This window comes from Nipponia nippon, unplaced genomic scaffold (genome assembly GCF_047370975.1).
Source record: "Nipponia nippon isolate SJK-2023a ecotype South Korea unplaced genomic scaffold, ASM4737097v1 scaffold_6, whole genome shotgun sequence".
Classification (NCBI taxonomy): Eukaryota; Metazoa; Chordata; class Aves; order Pelecaniformes; family Threskiornithidae; genus Nipponia; species Nipponia nippon.
The window spans coordinates 36,558,053-36,577,654 of record NW_028262380.1 but is presented as its reverse complement, the minus strand read 5'-3'; the positions used below and the strand labels follow the sequence as shown (position 1 = coordinate 36,577,654).

Sequence of the window (19,602 nt, the reverse complement as noted above, 5' to 3'; positions counted from 1 at the left end):
AGCTACTTTACTGTGTATGCTTAGTAGATTTAATAGCCTGAAATAATTGCATGGCACATTTGGCTGTGCTTTCCCTCCTGTCTGCAGCTGCAGCCTGGTGCTCGGCAGTGTTTTCCACTGATGAAATGGAAGTCAGGGGGTTTGTGTCTGCCCATCGGACAGGTGGGTGAGGTACGCTGCAACCTTCCCAAAGAAAGTGCTCTGCGATAGTGAGTCCGAATCCACCAACAAAAGGAGAATTCACGTGTTTCAAATAGAATTAAAAATTTACGCCAGTCTTGGAAAATAGGGCAAAGGGATAGAGTTAATGCACTGGGACGTTGGAGAGGGGCTGACCAAATCCCTTCATGTCTCTCTGCCCTGTTTCTCCAGCTATAAAACAGATATAGAGCCAGAAACCTTCCCAGCATCCAGCTGTAGTGAGGAAATCCTGCCACCTATTTGTAGTTTTTAGGTGTCGCAGAGTGCCGCATCAGGGTCCTGACATGCTGGGGCAGGGGCCATGGGACTGCAAGGGGAGTGGGACACCAGGGACGGTGGCATTGTACCTGGCCCGTACGCGAGGAAGAAGCCTCTCATGTCCATCAGCTCGTTGTCGTAGCCGTGCCAGCCATTCTGCCAGGCCTCCTTCTTCCCCGTCCCGTTCTCCCAGAATGGCAGCTTGTCCCTGCTCTGGGCGATGACAGCAGAGTGCAGTTAGTGCCCGGCTGTGCGTGGTGTGCCATGGGGCACCGTGGTGTGCCGCACCGTGTCTCCGTGTGCTGTACCACCCCATCTGGCCCCCACACTGTGCCATCAGCTGCACAGGGGCTCATCACCAGGAGGAGTGACCCCCAGCTTTGCGGTCTCGGCAAGTAGCCATCTCCTGGCTGAGTGGGGAGGACAACTTTCTGCCTCTCACTCATCTAAATTTCTGGTGTGAGCACAAAGTATCACAGCCGTACGTGACGTGTGTAAGCAAGCTGGTGTCCCTCTCCCACTGCATGCTAGCAGCTCTGCTCTCCCACCTGGCCCCACGCACTCCCGTGGATTTGATGGTGTGGTGTTCTGCCTGACATGCCATTGACACCATAGAAAAAGAAGCCATTTTTGCTCTGTTTGACTAGTCAGCCTAAACAATACAAATATCACCCCTACTATATACTTTCTAATTATTATTATTTCTTCTCCCTGCTTGTTTTAGTATTAAAGCAATGAGGTTCCTTCCAGGGAACGCAGGCTCAGACCTAAGATGGTCCCCTTCTCCCTGGCATAGACCACTCTCAGTTTGCTCTCCCTGCTCAGTGTCCATGCTTTAATAATTTGTCATCATAATTCTTGTTTTTCCTTGCCCTTATTGCACTTAAGTCATACTTTTAAATTCCTTCTTTACTTTCTCCTGCTCTGTATTAACAGCTCTTGCCAAATTGCCTACAATAGTGCCATATCCTGGCCCACTCGGGAGCAGCGGTCCCTAGGGGCTGCTCAAAATGCTGGACCAACCCTCTCCGTGAGTTTCTCTTGTCCCATGTTCCCTAGGGATGGCAGCAGATGGGACGCTCCAGATATCCCCAAAACTATGGCAGGAATTTCACTTAGATGAAGAACATCAGCTGACAGTTTGTTAGACCCCTGGCATTAATTTATCCGATGGTTACAGAGGAGGAGCTAAAGCGGACAGGTCTGGGCTTCACACTTGTCACAGGAGCGCAGAAGATGTCCCAACAGAGTCTCCCACATTCCCACCCTGGGCGAGTGGTGCGGCAGCCCCTGCAGATGGTGAAGCAGATTGACTGAGGATCCCTTTCCTTTTACAAACATTTATTTTGTCTTATTTTTGTTTTCCTCCTCTGCCCAAGAAGAAAATTGACCACGTGCCAGAGCACTGAGGATGGCAATGATTATGGCTATGAGGTGTAGCTCTTCTGACTGCTTTCCAGGGGAACCCCCAGAGTATCCCTTGTGTTTCTTCATATGTAATAGTCAGCAGATGTACCAGATAATTAAACAATTTTAGCTGACAAATTAAATCTCTTTCCTTGTCCCTATCTATTTCACTGACAGTGCTCAGAGCAAGTCAAGGAGCAAACAGACTCCTTCCCCTCTTCCTACCATAGCACCTCCTTACGTTGAGGCTCTGCTTACTGCGGTTCCTGGGGACTAATTGTCACTGGGCTGCTCACCATTAGGCAACCTGTACAGCATTTGTTAGCACCAGCTCCAGACAAGCCAAGTCACATCTGATTTGCGGTGTTTCTTTGGCAGTATCATGACATTGCTGAAGCTACAGCCCTCCACAGTCCTGTCAGTTGTCGTGGACTCAGCTGCTTCCCCAGCAATGTCAAATGCAGGAGGCAGCGTGCCTTTCCATCACCCCAGACACCAGGAGATACCTACTCGCAGCTTGATGTGCAGTCTTTTCCATTGTTTTTGCTGCTAGTTGGTCAGAAAACATACTACTTTCTTTGACAACTGCAGCTGGAGTGAGAGCTCACGAAACGGAGCCGTTAACAGCAGTAGCTTGAGGGAAAGGGCTGTGCAAGCATCTCAGAGCTGCCCTTCTAGAGCATCAGGCTCTGCCTTACAGCAAACCCCACAAAGTCCTGGGGCTTCTTTGGGGCCAGGGCGCTGGCAGCACCCTGATGTGCCTGCCTTGGCAAGCCCAAATGGGACAGAGGACTCAACTGAGACATTCATTTTTCATGCTCAGCCTAAGCCTGGGCTAGCGCTGCTCCTCAAAGATGAAGCAGGTGTGTCTGGGACTGCTGACGATGGACTTTCCCCTGCATCTGCATGTTTAGAAGCTGTACAGCAACTGTGCCCTAAAACTTGGGAAAGTACACTGGGATGGGTATAGGGCGAGCACGCAGCCCTGAGGGCTAACGGCGTTGTTGTACACAGGAGAGCAGCTGGGGGAAATTCTGCTCAAAGGACGGGGACCACTCGCTCATGTGGAGGGAACAAGATAATAGCAGACCAGCTTCAATATAGCTGGAGGTGCATGAAATCCCTCCTCATCCTGCTTTAACCAAAATGTGAGCGGGCTTTTGTTCCTATGCTCCTCGCTGGGGAAAAAAAAAAAAAAAAAGCAACCAACTTTCTAGATACATCCCCTTTGTCTCTCTCTCAAAAAAAAAAATTCCCCTTTTTCAAACAGCTTATAGCTATCCACTAGCCAACAGAGAGTTAAAACACCCCGTGAGCATGATAGGGAAGAGCTGAACATACTCTCTTCGGTGGTTTGGGCAGGAAGTATAATAGAAGGCTCAATTATTGCTTAAAAAAATATGACAGGAAACTTTCATTTTCATATCCCATTCACAGATAATGAAAATGTACTGAGGAGAAGGAAAATCTGACAGCATTAATGAGAGGACATTCTTAAAAATCAGAAACAATGGGAAGGAATGGGCAGAGAGACAGAAATAATTACCATAGCAGCAGTGTTTGCTGCACTGTTATTAAGGTTTGTCAGAGTTTCAATGATTTTTTTTAAAGTGCATTTTTTTTTACAGAAGATGTAAAAATGTTCTGTGTTGAACTTCTGTACAAAAGAGTTTAGTTGTAATTTTTTAAAAAATCATTTTGGCAAAAATGTTTCAGATTCCTATTTTACGTGTCTGAATCTTAAGTCTGGCTTTTTTATAATTTTTTTTTAACCAGAAATGTGGTGCTTACCCATCCATACTCAAAAGCAATTGAGGTTTTTTAGAGGTGCATTTTTATTCAGCTGTAGAAATCATTATCCTAAAGTCATGTTAGCTAGTGAGAAATGGGGTGGTGTGGACCATCTCGAGCAAAGCCTGGTGAACAGTAGCTCTGAGGGTCATGAAAGAAGATGCTCAAATGAGTTACAATTATCTGCAAGGCAATGATGGGCAATGACTATGCTGGGACACTGAAAAAACCCAGGACTCCTTGGTTCTGTCGCCAACTTACTGACTTAATGTATGGCCTTGGGCAAATCACTTAGTACTGTTCCTCAGTTTACCCACTTAGAAGATATATAAGTTGCCTCACCCTCTGAGCTGTGGTGAGGTGCAGTTAGTATCTATCTGTAATGTGGAGATGCTCAGTAGCGATACAAGTGCAAAATAATAACAACAACAATAATTTATATTAACAAAATAAGTTAGTATGAAAAAATCTCTTCACGTGCAAGTCTAATCAATTCTCTGCTTGACAAGCTCTCAGATTTCAGTGTGTGCACTGGGTATCTCTGAGGAGTAAACCCCCTCTGACCTTTTTGCGACTGGAGGGCTTGGGAGAAACAGGGCGTTTTTAGGACAGTCTGGTGGGTGGGAAGCCAGGCAGAAGGAAAAGTTGCCACAAAGTACTGCTGAATGGAGGGATAGTAAGGTTTTGAAATGGAAACACTCTTTTTGTGTCTGAGACGAAGGTAGGTGGGCAGGAGGAAGAGGAGGAAAGCAACAGAACTGGAATGGGAAATACAAAAACTCCTCCTGCTTCATGACAATGCAGAAAAAAGAACCATCTTGACTATTTAGCTTTGTCTACCTTCAGCATAGCTGCCATGCCTTTAGGCTCTTTTAAGCACAAAGCAATATTTGACATTAGTTTTGTAGTCAGCCCAAGTAAATGATGTAACACTTTAACTCAATGCCCAGCATAGAATTGTACATTTTTCGTATTGTTTTCATATATTGCACCTTTTCACAATCATGTCTAAGTATTTTGCTTCTATACTTTACCTCTACTATGAACCATCCTTCCTCGGCCACGAGAGTTAGAGGAGACACAAATTTTCCTTTTTTGTAGAAAAACCTGTCTGGAATATCCTGTTTGTTATAAACGTGCATGTGTTCCACAGCTTTCAATTTTTGATATATCTGCAAAGAAAGCAAATGTTAGGACACCATATGGCTGTAAAGACCATATATGCACCTATAGGTACATGGAAACACCTGAATTTGTAAAACGGCTAATCCACTTTAATGGCTTTTTATCAGCACATGCAAACTGGGACTTTGCTGGTCCAAAGATGATGGCTGTGCAAAATCTGCTTATGTGGTTTAGGAGGTTCTGAAAAGTTGGATCATAAACACATAGGAATGCATGAATTCATGTATTATATATATTTATAATACATGCACTCACAAATGTATGCATGTGAGTATATCAGCCTACAGAGACAGACCAGGAGAACCCAAACCATCACGGAAGACAGTAAGCTAAGTGGGGAAAGATGCTCGAAGGCACCATGTGGACTGGGTACAGCTGCAGAAAAGGGATATTGCCTTTGGCCTCTGCCACTCATTCCCTCTTTGTGCTCTTGAGTGAACAGTTAATATCACCTCACCTCTGTTTCTTATATGTAACCAGTCAATCCCTATCAAAGGGACTGATAGTGCTTAGTTATCTGTTTCATAAGGATGCCGTGAGATTAATCAGCCAATGCCGATGCCTATGGCACAATGCCATGCAAGTGTTTTTTTAATATTAATCATACTGTCTGGAATATAATCACACAAATGCGGTTAAACCCCGAATTATTCAGAAAAATATTTTAAATGCCTAAAGAAGGTGTTCATATGCCATAAAGAAGGCAGTTACTGGAGTTCCCAGGATGTATGTCACTCTTTTGCCTAAATATAAATAACCTTCAGGAATAAATAGCTTGATTCTGCAAAGAATGAAAGGTCCTTCACTAGCCTTTTAGCTAAGCCCCCTTGTGTGTATATGCGTGCAAGAGACTTGCGTTGATAAGCAGTCGCCATAAGGATGGCACCAGGGTGTGATGGTGCAACTCAGCCAGACCTTCCCACCATCACCTGGACTAGAGAGTGGTCCTGGTGTTTCACCAGTACTTCTGGTGCTTCAAAAGGGGGTAACTCTTAAAGATAATAACCGCTATGTTATGATATGATCTAATTCCTAAACGTGGCTCTTTAAAGTGAATTAAGAATAGAGGAATTTGGCTATTAGGAAACAGAAAGTCAACTTTATTTCACTTAAAAAAGCAGCACTCCAGTAAGAAGTCCTAAAAAGAAGTTAAGGGAGAAAACAAAACCATGGTGCAAGGCATTGTACTTTATTCTCCTTAGGGATATTAGGCTGTTTAATGAGAAAGAAGCATGTGCTTAAGAGCTTTGTCGGATGAAACCCCACGTCTGAGTGAAGTCACAACTTATACTTGCCCTTGTTTGAAGGTCTGGCCTACAAAAAGAGGGATCGCTGAGTTAAGGCAGAGGAGAGGATATATAAACACTGTGATCCCCTGCAGGAGCTTTGAGTGAATTGCTTATGCATGCCTCTAAGATGACTTTCAATTCTGGCACTAATTTGAAATGTTCACAATATCACAGCTATACAATTCCTGGAGAGCCTGTTTGGGTGCAAAAATTAGCAAATATCCTCTTCAAAAAAACTGCACAAGCTACAATATACTGGAACAGGCTAAAATATAATATAGAAAACAAAATTATTCACCTGGAGCATGGACTGCACATTTTGTACATCTGCTCATCTATATTCTGAGGATAGAAATAATGACTTCTCAAGCATTGGTTTCTGGTTAAACTATAATGTACTAGTCTATTAGTTACAGATGCTGCATTTTCGTTCTTTTCAAGTGGTTTCCAAATTTTTTTCTGTATTGTTTTAATTTGTCCCTCAAAATCCTGCAGTTCTAGCCTTGGGCTTTTATGGTTGATTCAATCCAACGTGCTTATTCATCAACATTCTTCAAAGGAGAATATTGTAAAAAAAGTTATTTTTTGTAATTCTGGTCTAATGGAGATAATTCCTGAAACTCTATGGGAATTTACTGGAATATGAATGCCTGACCTACTCCAGATCATTTGAAAATCCCAGCTAGAGTGTCAATAAATTGACTAATATATATATAAAACCCTAAAAATTTATTTTGAGCTAAAATGTTTTAGCTGTTTTTCAGAAGCACACAATGGTGGGGTTTGAAAGCACGTATCTCTGCCAAATAATGGTGAAAGGTCATGGGTTTTAATTTGTCTGGTGTGACTTTCCTTCAGAAATGAGCGTCACAAGAGTGTCACAGGAGCCAAGTCTGACTCCCAATAAGAGCCTCAGGCTGATTTTTACACACATCTCTGAGAGTGGGATTTGGATGTTGTGAGCAAACAAAAGACACAATTGTCATAAAAACCAAGGAAACACAAAACTAAATAAATACAAATAAGCTGTACTTACCTGTGCATGCTTCTCTGGAGCTGGCCAGAGGCTCACAACAGGACCTCGGTCCTTCATTTGTATGGTATCACTCATATTGATATAGTTTTTCAGCTCAATCACTTTGTCCGTCCAAGAGATGTCTGTCATCCCATGATCAGAGAAGAGGAGGACGTTGACATCATGCTGAAGACCCTTGCTCTGTGAAGCAAGTGCATGACAGCCGTTATGGCCAGGCAAGAGCTTTGCACTGTCTGCGCCCGCTGGAAAATTTTAATCCCCATTTGACCTCCGCTGATTTAGTGGAAGTTGGCTAGAAGGACCATGGCTGCAAATGCCCTGCAATGTGCTTTGCCACCACTCGTAATGGTGGACATCCACTCTCATCTGCTGCCCTGGAAGAGTCTGAGAGGTTAGTGCCAAGGAGATTTTTCCAAAATAAATCCACCCCTCTGCTAAATAACCAGATGCTACATCCCAGTCCCACAAACCAGTTGTCCCAGTTGGTCTTAGACAGGATTTTATCCAACTGTTCTTCATCTGTAGGCCAAAAGAGCTGGAGAAGAGAAAGTTTGTCATGGTACCACCTGTGGCAGAGGTGTTTCTCTCTTCCCCTCCCAAACACAAGCACTTAGCATTAGAACTTTTATAATTTAGTGAAATTGGAAATACATAGTCCTCTCCTCACTGAAACACATACAAAACTCCAATGTGCATTTATCATTGTCAGAAATATTCATAGAATTGATATTTACTCAAAAGCTTTGTATCCTCCTTTTCTCACTGCAAAATCATTTAGATAATGTTTTTTAAAACAAAGTTTAAAGTACAGAGTTCTGAATGGTGCCATAAAAAGCGCTATAAAAGTTAATTGTCTGATTCCAGAAACCTTAGGAAGCAAGTGGTTTTGATTCGTTCGCCTACTATAAAGCCCAGCCAGCAACACAAGTTATAAACAGAGCAACGTGTATATTGGTTTATGGCTTCCCGGGGCTATTGATATAATAATCCACTAGGAGGATTATAATGCCATTGACGAAAATAAAAATCAGGGCACTGGTGCCTTGACTTCTACATGATCTCGGTAGCCTCTGTTTCTCAGGAAATAAAGCTTACAGCCAACGCATCCAATTAACAGGCATTAAATAGGTTCTCAGCAGTGCCACAAAGAGCAGTTTTAAAAGCCTTTTCCAAATGCACCAAGGAGCTGGGTTTTCGGACACCACTCACCTTGATGAGCGTGATCATGTTGCTCAAGGCTTTGTCCACCTCCTTCAAAGCGTTCTTCCGCTGCTGGGACGAAGGGCCATAGTGGTGGCCTTCCACATCGATGCGCTCGTAGTACACCGCGGCCATCTCGGCACTTCCATTGCTGGAGGTGGGAGGGAGGGGAAGGAGTGAGGGGCTGACGCACATGGAGACCTCCTGGCTGCTGGCGTTACTGTCCTCACCAGCACGTAAAGTCACAAAACCCCATTTTCTGCTTCCAGCCTGTGCTTTCCTATCTGCTGTCATACAGCTGGGCTTGTTATTCACACCCAGAATCTCCTGAGTTTGCTTGAGACTCCCATCAGAGGTGCCAGGTAGAGACTGCCATGTGCAAGCACAGGCTGGCCTGGCAGCCCTCTACTACCTCTTCAAATTAGGAAGGTGGCTTTTCCTTTAACGACAAAGAAAGACCCAGAAGAAATACTAATTTCTGTGCCCTTATTAAAAGGATTGTGAGAATTACCAGTCAAATGTGCTTTAATTAAAGTTTGGCACTTCTGGCTTTCTCCTGTGTGGGTCTTCCAAACCACCAAGGTCAACTCAGGACAGGCTCTTCCATGACCTTAAAAAATCCTGAGTGGTATGAATTGGGGTGAGATTTTAGATGGGGTTTTTATTCAGGAATATGACCAAAGGGAAACTAAGGTAATCTCAGAGTTGCACAGGTTTAGCTGATCACAGGTTTCTGCACTGAATGCCTTCAGCCTAATTAGCGAGGACTGCACATACATCAGTGCTTAATTACATTTTCATGACCACTTTACAGTTCACTGTAAAGCTCCCTGAGAGCAGTCATGTGGATAAAATTGCAGATCTATGCTCATGAAGTTCAAAACCGGTCTTTTTGTACTGTACTTAATATATGACGGGGTGTGCCATCCATAATACATGCCCTCATCCAGATCAAGATCCCTACAGAAAGACTTTGTGTGATGTCCTGACAGGTCCAGCTTCTCTGATTAAAGACACCCGAGTAGTCTGGTGTAATGAGTGAGACAGAAGAGAAAAAATCAGAGGTGAGGGACTGGATGAATGAATTAGGGTCTGTCATTTGCATTTGTAAGTTTGCTGAACGCCTCAGAGGAGCAGTCCTGTAGGAAGCTGAAGGTCTCTGCTGTGGTGGGAATTTCTCCACCGCTGGTCCTGCAGAACAGTGTTCTTTCTCACTCTTTGTGATTTTAAAATCATTCAAATGAAGCAGCCCTTCCCTCCCTCCAATTTCATTTTAAGCATTACTTTCCACCTGTATTAAGCATAAATTAATTCCTAAAATTTAACCCTCTAATTTCTATATATTGCATACACACTCATTGAACCTATTGAAACAGTTTTCTTCTGCTGCAATGCCTGTATTAATTAGCTACTAAGACGGCTTTGTGTCTTCTCACCTGTAACTAAATGATCATTTTGATCAAGATAGAAGCTCAGAAAGAGTTTTACTGCATAAAACAAGTGGTCTTATTTAGGCTGTGGTGAGATTTCTCAGTGAGGGCTCAGTGCTGTAAGGATGAATGTTGAACTTTGCACGTGACTTCAGTGGGACAAGCTCCAGTTATGCAGCACGCTTAGGAGTTGTGCTTACAGAACATCCAGTGCTTGTAAGATTGAGTTTGACTTTGTTTCCATTTTTTGTCTGTTTTCCTAAGAAAACTAGGCATCTCTGATCATGACTTGCATGGGAGAAGTAATCTGTCTTTCAAACTTTCAAAAGTAACTTTCAAAAGAAATGGCTAAGGAAACTTGCTGAAGAAAGCTGGATGGCATCAATGGCAATACCAAAAAGGGTTATATTTTATCAACACACTTTGCAAGTACCACGCAAACTTCATGATGCCTGTCCAGGAAGGTAGGTAGATTACAACAGCCCTTAAATTATAGCTGTGGAAAAGACATAAGGGAGGTTTTAGTTTTACTTGCCAGAAACGGGTGCTTGACTTAGTTTTGAATATTTTTGGTCTAAATAACGGTCTCAAAGCACCTGCTTGAAGAGACTGGAGAATGTTCCCGAAGGATGGTTTCCTTTGGTTGCAAAAGGAGCTCAGTGGCTCCCTGCTGAGTTAGGTACTCCTGCCCTTGCAGAGAGCATAGATAAAACTCCCTTTGACCCTGGTAAAGTTAAGATGGGTCAGGACGTTCCCCATGCCCAAACTCAAGTTAACCCCTAGGCCACCATGCCACAATAAAGGGCTTACTCTTTCTATCCTGAAGTCCCTGTAAGGTTTGCTAACAGCGGGAGCGTAAGTGCAGTTCATTAACCATTAATACCTGCCATTAGGGCAACTGAGCAAGGCACTGCTCCAGGCGACAGATTGCCCTTGCCACAGGCTGTTTTCCCACATACAGCTAGCGCCAGCTTCAGCCTGACCGGCTTTTTCAATTAGTTGGGGTGTGGAAAGAAAACACACTGGATTTGCCAGCCTTTGAACAGCTTCAAGAGTCAGAAGCTCTTGCAAAAGATGTAGATGATGATGAAAAGATGCAGGTCAAGACTCTTCTACCCAAAGATGCTAACTCCTGCTAAATGAATATGCCTACAATAAAGGCATTTCAGAGGCTTTACTACTTATGGGCTGGCCCAGCAGCACTGAAAATTGTTTGCTAAATTTTAAAGGACTAAACAAAGAGGATTAATTGAGAAAAAGGAGAAGGAAAACCTATCTGATTTTTAATCTGTTCATTCTCTACCCTCCTTTTTTACTGTAAGTCCCTGCAGTATTTACACCCACAACTGATTATTAATTTTATTGGCGAGTGTTCCTTTTTCCTCTTTCCTGCCTTGGTGCAGACAGCGCATTTAGTTTAAAGAAAAGGAACCCAGGCAGAAATTCAAGAGGTATGGTGTGTAAATGGATACCAGAGACTGGGCCTCCTGCAGCTCCAGGACTATCTGTAGGATTTGGGCTCTTCAGCAGGCTGGAGCTGGTGTTTACAGCAGCCATCACGGTGGTAAGGATTTGCTCTTTTCTTGAAATCATCAGCTTTTACCTCTTGCGAGCTGCCCCACCGACAGTGTTATGTCTCTGCCCTTTTCTTCTTTTCCACTGAAGGCAGCATCAAGCAGCCTTGCGACTGTGGGTGAATTAGCTATTGAAATGTTTTCAATGGGCTCCAGCCACCCAAAAGAGCAGCTTGAAGGGCTGGAGCTGTTAACAGTTTGTGCCTCGCTTTTAATCATGTTCACAATTACAAAGCTGCAAACCGTCCTGAGCAGCCTTACGCACTTTGCTTCATGGAAACCAGGCAGGAAGCTTCAAGCATGTCTTGACCCATCCCCAAATGACACCTGACCAAAAAGCTTTCTATGGTAATTCTGGGTTTCCACCAGAAGTCAGAGCTGCTGTCTGTATTCAGTTTTCCATTCCCTTTTTTATTCACTGAATTAAAAGTATCGCAGGAGCTCCAGAAAGCCTCCTATGGCACATATGACCTCCTCATGTCACATGCAGATAACTTTCTTACAATCTAAGCTAAATCATTTCAGGATCAAATGTCTCACATGTTCTGAGACAGCTTCTCTCTAAGCCCCATCCTGTAAATGACACTGTGATTTGTGAGCATCTGTGCAGCAGGACCCAGTGTGCAACGGGGAGCAACGTCTCCAGCAGCGCTCTCATCATTTTGGAGCCTTCATTTCAAGGAAAAATCAACACTCAGCATCTGAATACGAAACTTTTCAGATTCAAATCGCTATTGCAGTTTGCAAGTAGTAAAGTAGAAGTGTATCCTAGGATTGGATAAATTATGGAACCAACAAGGTTTTTAAAGAGGAAGCTTAGTTATAGCTAAGGTAAGGCATTGGCTCCGCACGTGGCGGTGCAATCTTCCCCGATTTTACAACCTATGTGGAATTGTCCCTTGTTAAAGTTTGGCTGAGAGACAGTGAAACTGGAAAGCTGGGTGTGGAACATACGTTTTTCCTAGGAGTTGTCTGAGATACGTTCCCATCATTCCCATCAGGTGGGCTAGATGATCATTGTAGGTGCCTTCCAATTGAACTATTCTGTTCTGGTCTGTTCTGGTCTGTTCTCATATTTGCACAAAATGAATGCCCGCTCCAAAATCATTGTGCCTGAGATGTTCTAAAATGCAGAAGGAGCCAAAGCATTGGTCTGGTAAAAAAGTGACTGGAGCTGAATTTCAGAATTTCCAAATTCCCAGGTTCTCTCTCTAAATCCAAGCATTTCAAAGTCTGCTCTTGCAGATCAGTGAACAGATACTCACAGACTGATCTTGAAGTTGTTGGAAACAGCAAATTAAAAATAGTAAGTCAGGATGTCTGCTCTGTGTTGTAACCTGCACATGAAAACAGGAGCACATCTTTCCCTCCGATCTTAATGTAAGGGCCTATTTCTGTTATGGTCATGTTTCTATGACAGTACTATAAAGCAGTCTCGGCCCCCATCTTCCTACCTGGGAGCCAATCCTGAAAATCTCCCTAGAGCAAGGCTGATAGTAAACCCAAATACTGATGCTTGAGAGAGGAAACCCCACACCACAGAAGTCTAGTGACGGACCGCACACCACAGTCTAGTGACGTACCGCAAAGACTCGAGAGCATCGCTGATGGCATCCGCAAAGTTTTTGTCTGTTGGGACGCTGAAGTACTCGCGGCAATAACTTGGTCTGACTCCAAGGATTTCGACCTCACAACCTACAAGTGAAAAATGTGGTAAGCTCTGCTGTTTCACCTTGATCACAGACCCCACACCGTGGGGTCCAAGTTCAGGTTTGTAAATTCCCTGTGACGTTACTTACCTTACACCTTCCCTGCAGGAAACCTTGTGGCTAGGAAGGGAAAAGGGGAGAGAGGTTGGTTTGACGAGTGCTTGTAGCAAACCATACATTGGATCCTTTTATTCCCTGTCTAAAAGGAAGGTCTCTGCGTGACCTTCCCGCAATAAAACTCTCGATTCTCTCGTGGCAGACAGTTTCCACCTAAATCACTAGCTTGTTTTCATTTTAACTACTGCAGCCACATAGCCTCATTTCCAGGCTTCCAACATAATAGATTTAGATATTGTTCCCTGAAAGTTCAGCAAATACTTTCCAGTTAGACACGCTGTATCTTACGTCGTAATATCCTCTATAAACTGTATTTTATTATGTGATACTGGCACTCCACTATTAAATCTGTTTCCCAGGAGGTCTTATTAAAACAGTGTAAACCAATTAACTCTCTTGGTAACTTGCAGCCTTCCTTGCAAAATAGTCTGTTTTGTGGCCCAGAAATTTATGGCAACAAATCCTACAGGAGAACATGGCCCTGAACACACAAAAACATGTTTTTGTGGGTTTTTCTGCCCTTTTGCTCTCTGGTTGCTATGCTGCTGAATAACATTAATATTTAAAAGAAGTGTGCTTTCAGAAACACTGGATTCATGCAAATTATCTTTCGAGAGCCCCAGAGTCCTCCCATCACAGTTAGGCATTTTCTGGTATGTTTCTGGGGCACAAGGAAGAAAAAAAAAAAAAGAGATCTTTTGCAAAATGGCCTCTGTATACAGCAATACAGTCAGGTCAAAAATGCAACTCGAAGCCATAGCCTGAATCTGCCTTCATTTGGGTCTCTTTGCTTCTCCTTTGGGATGAAAGGAATAGGCATTAAGGACTGTCATATGTTGACTTGTTGCTTTGGAGGGGAAGAAGGTTGCACAGGAGGTGTAAGTACAGAGAGGGCACTAGAGCAAGCAGAGCCACTTTCAGAGATGATTTACAGTGGTTTGCTTACTGGGACACTCAGTAAAGAGAATTTGTTGGTGTCTTGCATCTCAGCCTGCATGAGCTCACATCGCTGAGGTGCAGTACTGGGACACAGGGAAAAGCACACCGCTTCCAGGCTAAGCTGGCTAAGAGACTTCTGATTGTGACTTCTCAGGAGTACCAGGAAAGGTTAGAAAAACGTAAATATTTAAGTTTAGGAAATTTTTAAAAATCTTCATTGATTTGCAGAAAGCCAGTCAGATGGAGGTTACCCTTTCCAAAAGTGAAAGAGCCCTAGCACATGTGACAGATTCAGTGTCTTCGTCCAGTGGTCCATGGTAGCAGCTCCCAGGTCTCCATGTTCTGTGTGTGTTTCAAGGGACCCCATCTATTATGATTAATTGTTTCTAAGAATTAATTATTTACAATAATAAACAGAAAATGTAGTCAACTAATTTACTTTTCTGTAAAAACATATTTACATCATTTTGAACCTTGATCTAATATTTGTTTTTATAAAAATTGTGGGAGTGTGTGATGGTGTTCAATTTTCATTCTTCCCCCGTTGCCCCAAACTTATATTACTTAGTCTTCCCCTTTCTACATGGAGATACTTTAGTGTTTATCTCTCCACCATGAAAGTAATCTCCAACCTGGATGAACAGCCTGTAGATTACTTGACAAGAACTGACTCTCCATACCATCCCATAGTAAAACTTCTATACATCTATACATAGCACCTTCAAGAAATTACGTTGTGCAACAGAGACAGGTCCCAGATGCTACCTAACCAAATCATCAAAAAAACATATTCCTTGAATGACCTGAAGTCATCTCCAGGAAGCAGGAGCCCTTGCCCCTTGCCCTGAGGGTGTGCAGCTTCAGTCTTTTGCATGAGGTCCTGGGTGCTACCAGCAGCAAAACATGGGCTTTCAGCTACCTCAGCTCCATGAGCTTTGCTATTATTTTAGGAGTGAACAGGAACTTTGGAGCCAATTTCTCCTCTGACGCTTGAGTCTGGGAAAAGATTGGCTCCAAAGCCAGGCAAGAAGTTAAGGACACGTTTAGAAACGTGTTGGAAGCACCTAGTATTTTAGTTCGGGTGGATGATTGCTCATAGCCAATGACTAATATGACGATTTTGCCTCTTTTTTCCTCTTCAGAGACTGATATCAGATTATAATTTTTTCAGTTAATGTTCCTCAGAATTACTCATGAGATAATTTTATCTGGAAGCATTAACCTCTTGGGGATCTGGGATATTTTAGTTGCTCAGCTATCTTTGCTATTTCTAGACTGTCAAGTGATGAGCACGACATACAAGACCGCAGAGGCAGCAACAATTAGAAATCCTTTCAGCCACTAAATATTGGTCTTCAAGTGTGCAGTTCATTGGCAGTAACACTGAAAATTCAGGCTGCTTAGATACCAAGAGCTTCCTTTTAATTTTTTTTATTTTTTTTTTAACCTCTGTGATGAACAGAACTTAAAATTGGATTTTTGATGTTAAGGCTTGTTACAATTCCAAAATACTGGCCATGAAGACCCTGTAATATTTAAATTTCATTTTGGTAGAGGCCAGGACAGATGGCAAATTTTCTCATTTAAATATTATGGGAAAGGAAATTTTAAAAGATTTGGAGCCAGACAGAGGGAATGTTAAGTTTTTCTTGGTTAAACTATAAATAGATGAGCTGTATTTACTAAGATGTAATGTTAGATACTTTTCTGCACAATTTTGTATGATGCTAAACCTTTATTTAAAAACCTGAACTAGCGGAGCAGGAATAAGGACTTCCTTCGCAGTGATATATCGGCTCCTCTTTATCTATCTGACATGGAGACCTGAACCTCTGCCAGCTTTAAATTGCATTTCTAAACATTGATTTAACAGTTGGACACTTCATGTCATAACAGAAGGGTTTGAAAACTTTCCAGACTAGCTCCACGGTCTGGTAAATGTTGTGTTTAAATGGCAAAAAGTTGGGTTTAGAGTCTTTTTTTCCCCCCTTTCTTTCATTTCAGTGTTTAGAAAGGATGTCACTGCACTTCAGCAGAAGCAGTTACATAGGCTGCCAGAAAATGAAGGAGTTTGAGGGTCTGGCGTGAGATCACCCACCGGGCTGAGTGTGAGGAGCACTATAAAACTTCAACTTTGGTGGTACCACCGGGATGCTCTCGCACTCCTCTCGGGCTTCTCCATCCGCTGGAGCAGCAGTGCTTCAGACAGGCAACCTAGGCGTGAGGCTGTACGTTTCACCCCCTCTGTGGTGTTAGGTGTTGTGTTTTACTTAGCAATCAGTCAGAGGATACATGACTTTTTCCCCAGGAATGCCTTGAAGAGCAGAAACTTCCTAATAAACACCCTGAAGAAAGGACAAAAATGTCCCTGCAAGCCAAGTACTTGTATTTCGGCAGAAGCAGCAGCTGAGACCGCCGGCATGGTGGTATTTTGGCTCCTCTGCTTCTAGAGACAGGAGAGCCCAGATGAATTCTGCCCATGAGTTGTCTTTGCTGTATGTATGTTGGGCTCACAGATAAAGCTGTGATGGATGGGTGTTCGCATCTGACAGCCCTCCTGCTCTGTGTCCCTGTTTGCTGGGGTCTGTATTGTCTTCCTTTAAGCATTGGCTACGCATGAGAGAGGAACATAGGGAAGAATATGAGGCAGCAGATTTTGGGTTCAGACTTCGCAAAGCTTGGAACTGGCCCTGAGGAGGCAATGGCAGTGGTGTAAGTTAACCCTGCGAATTAGCTCACTGACATTCGCAACATGTTTCTGCTATGTTTGATCAGTCTCGTTTGTCTTCGCTGCTGGCTAGAGAGAAAATAACATCTTCCAGAACAAAGTGTGATGAATTTGGCTGAACATTGCTGTTCCCATTAACAGTTTCCCAAACTTTTCCTGTTCGGATCTTTATCAGATTTGCAAGCAGCGGTATATCCTCAGGCTGGAAAGTTAATCACTGATAGCAGATCGTACTCAGTGCAAACATCTGTGGGACCTTCACCCACCTTGGTTACTAAACACTTATTTTTTCTTTCATTTTGTTTGGCATTGCTCCCCAGTCAAATGCCTGTTAAAGAATTAAAACTTTAAAATAATAAATCTAGAAGTAAGGATTACATCCTTACTATGGAACTAGAAAACAGTTCAAAAAAATCATATAGGGAAAATGTAATAAATACTATTGCATTTGCGGTGACTTCTGTTTACTCCAGTTACACCTGGAGTCCTACTGCAGCCCAGCTGCCCTGCATTTTAGTTCAATAATTCTGCGTTTCACCCCGCTTCCCGCCCTGTGCCTGACCCCATACGGCCAATGTGTCCTTTGAGACCATGAACACCCTTAAAATAAGCATGTGCTTAAGCGTTTGCTGACCTGAGGCACTGATGACTTTGCCAAAGGTCATCTGTCACAGATAAATAATTAATGACAGACAGATGTGCACATCACAGTCCACAGCTAAAATACCAGACCCACGCAAAAAATTCCCCCTTTGTGTCATAAGAAAGTCAATGCATACACTTGGCAGCATAAGCACTGGGAAAAGGGAGGCTCTATTGTTCCTTGCAATTTTCCGCTGGAAATAGTAGACAGATAAGTGTGAAGGGTATACATATGTATACAGGGATACATAGGTATACGCCCCATGTGTCTTCTCCCTGGGAGATGCTGCTCAAAGGGCAACATGAAGGAGCTAGGTAAAGTCCAAAGGCATTTAATGGAAAGTGATACTGTTCTTTTGGATTTCAGTAGCTCTCTGTTACATCTGTTCAGTACATAATTATACCTATTCAGTGCAGTTACATTAGTAGTTAAAAACGAATAGTCTATAGAGTCTTTTTGTAAATCTTTAGAAGAATTTCTACATTCTTGTATAGTTTCTATATCCTACTGTTGGGTCACTTGGGTGATCTCCAATAAGAAGAAGCTTTTTTATCAGGGCTGATCCAAACCATTATATCTAGTCTGCAACTCCAGTCCCTTGGACTGCCTTTGAGTCCATAAAGCAATAGTGTCACCCTCCAATCTCGTCATTCTTCAGTACTGTAGAAACATTCTGGATGGTTTTTCAATGTTTTTCATCTTGGTTCGCTCTTCTTCCCTTTCCTGAGAACTGTGGCCTTTTTTTCTGGGATGCTATTAGTCACATTACATGGAAAGGCCATGACCAGGCACACGTGCTTTGGGATGCAGAAGACAAGCTGGCCAGGAGCCCATAGCGTGAGTCAGCTGCCGCTGCCCTACCCATTGGCACTGGCTGCGTTCAGTACAGCTCTTCCAACATGTGGTCCTCTAGCCTGCAGTTACACATAGGAGGATATTTGCATACTGCTTAGGCAGCAGAGTTAAAAGGTCAAAAAGTTGAGAAGCTGGGTACCTCGCAAAGGATTTGGTCTGGCTGCACAGCTGGAACATTTATTTCCATGTGGGTCCCTAAATGGACAGCCTAAGAGCATGCTCCTATTTGTTAAAAAAGACTTGTTATATTACACATCCCTAGTGATTTCAGTGGTCCAATATCCAACAAATGAGGAATGGAAAGGCCAAGTCCCTCCAAATGAATGGCTCAGACTCAGAGCAACTGGGACCTCAACTGAGTTAATGATGAAGGCGGAGGAGAAGAGTGCTCACTCCAGCTCACCAAAGGATGCTTTGCTTTCAGCTGTGTTTTGCTGTCATGACCCCCCGACCCCCCCCCCCCGCCCCCGCTTCAGCTCTCAGCTACTAATTTCCAGGTTAAAACCAAACAAGCACTGGGGGAGGATGGTTGCTGTTTAACTTTGATCAGTGACATGGTCTACAGTGTTGCTCCATGAACCACTCATTGAGCAACCATGCAGCACAGCAGAAGCTACAGGTGGGGAAGAGTAATGAGCAACTGGTGAAGGAGGAGATGCTCTGCAAGCCAGCTCCCCCATGAAGGTAACGTTTGGTGGAAAGCTACCTCCAGTGACACTTCAGTCTTTTCCTTTCTAAGCATATGCAAGTTGTCATGGCCTAAGAAAAGGTAATTAATTTCTATGTGTGGTTAGTAAAGCACTCATAATTCTCGTCTATATTTCAGAACTGTATTAAAAAGCCATCCTGCAGCATATGGAGTGCTTAGATGTAAAGATGCACCGTTAAGATGGTAGCAACTTTTGACATACTAACCTGGCCAGTAGTACATGAAAACGTTCTTTTTCTCTTTCATCATTGTGACCCACAAAGGCTCCGATCCATTCCACCAGAGAGGCAGCAGGCTTTCTTTATTCACTCCAATATCAAAAGATAGGTTTGTTTTTTGGTCCCACATGTAGTTGCCTATCATCTGATGGACCTCACAGTGGCGACCTTCAGGGGTGGAGAAAAAAAACAGCACAATCAGATTGGTGTTCTCCAGCAGAAGGATGCCACCAGCACCACCACTGCTACCACTGGATCATCCAGCAAATCAGCTGAAAAGCCCTGATTTGAACTCAGGGACCTCTTACCTTGC

General features: G+C 43.3%; 1 protein-coding gene across 1 annotated transcript in view; it reads right to left on the bottom strand.

The window, feature by feature from the left end:
- Positions 1 to 19,602, bottom strand: part of ENPP6 (ectonucleotide pyrophosphatase/phosphodiesterase 6) — a 33,309-nt gene that overhangs the window by 3,293 nt on the left and 10,414 nt on the right. The window contains exons 2-7 of the mRNA XM_009474816.2: positions 19,278 to 19,457; positions 12,955 to 13,066; positions 8,377 to 8,518; positions 7,168 to 7,347; positions 4,692 to 4,829; positions 549 to 672 (exon numbers count right to left, since the gene is read on the bottom strand). Coding sequence (XP_009473091.2) covers positions 549 to 672; positions 4,692 to 4,829; positions 7,168 to 7,347; positions 8,377 to 8,518; positions 12,955 to 13,066; positions 19,278 to 19,457 — 876 coding nt within the window. The remainder of the gene's footprint in view (positions 1 to 548; positions 673 to 4,691; positions 4,830 to 7,167; positions 7,348 to 8,376; positions 8,519 to 12,954; positions 13,067 to 19,277; positions 19,458 to 19,602) is intronic.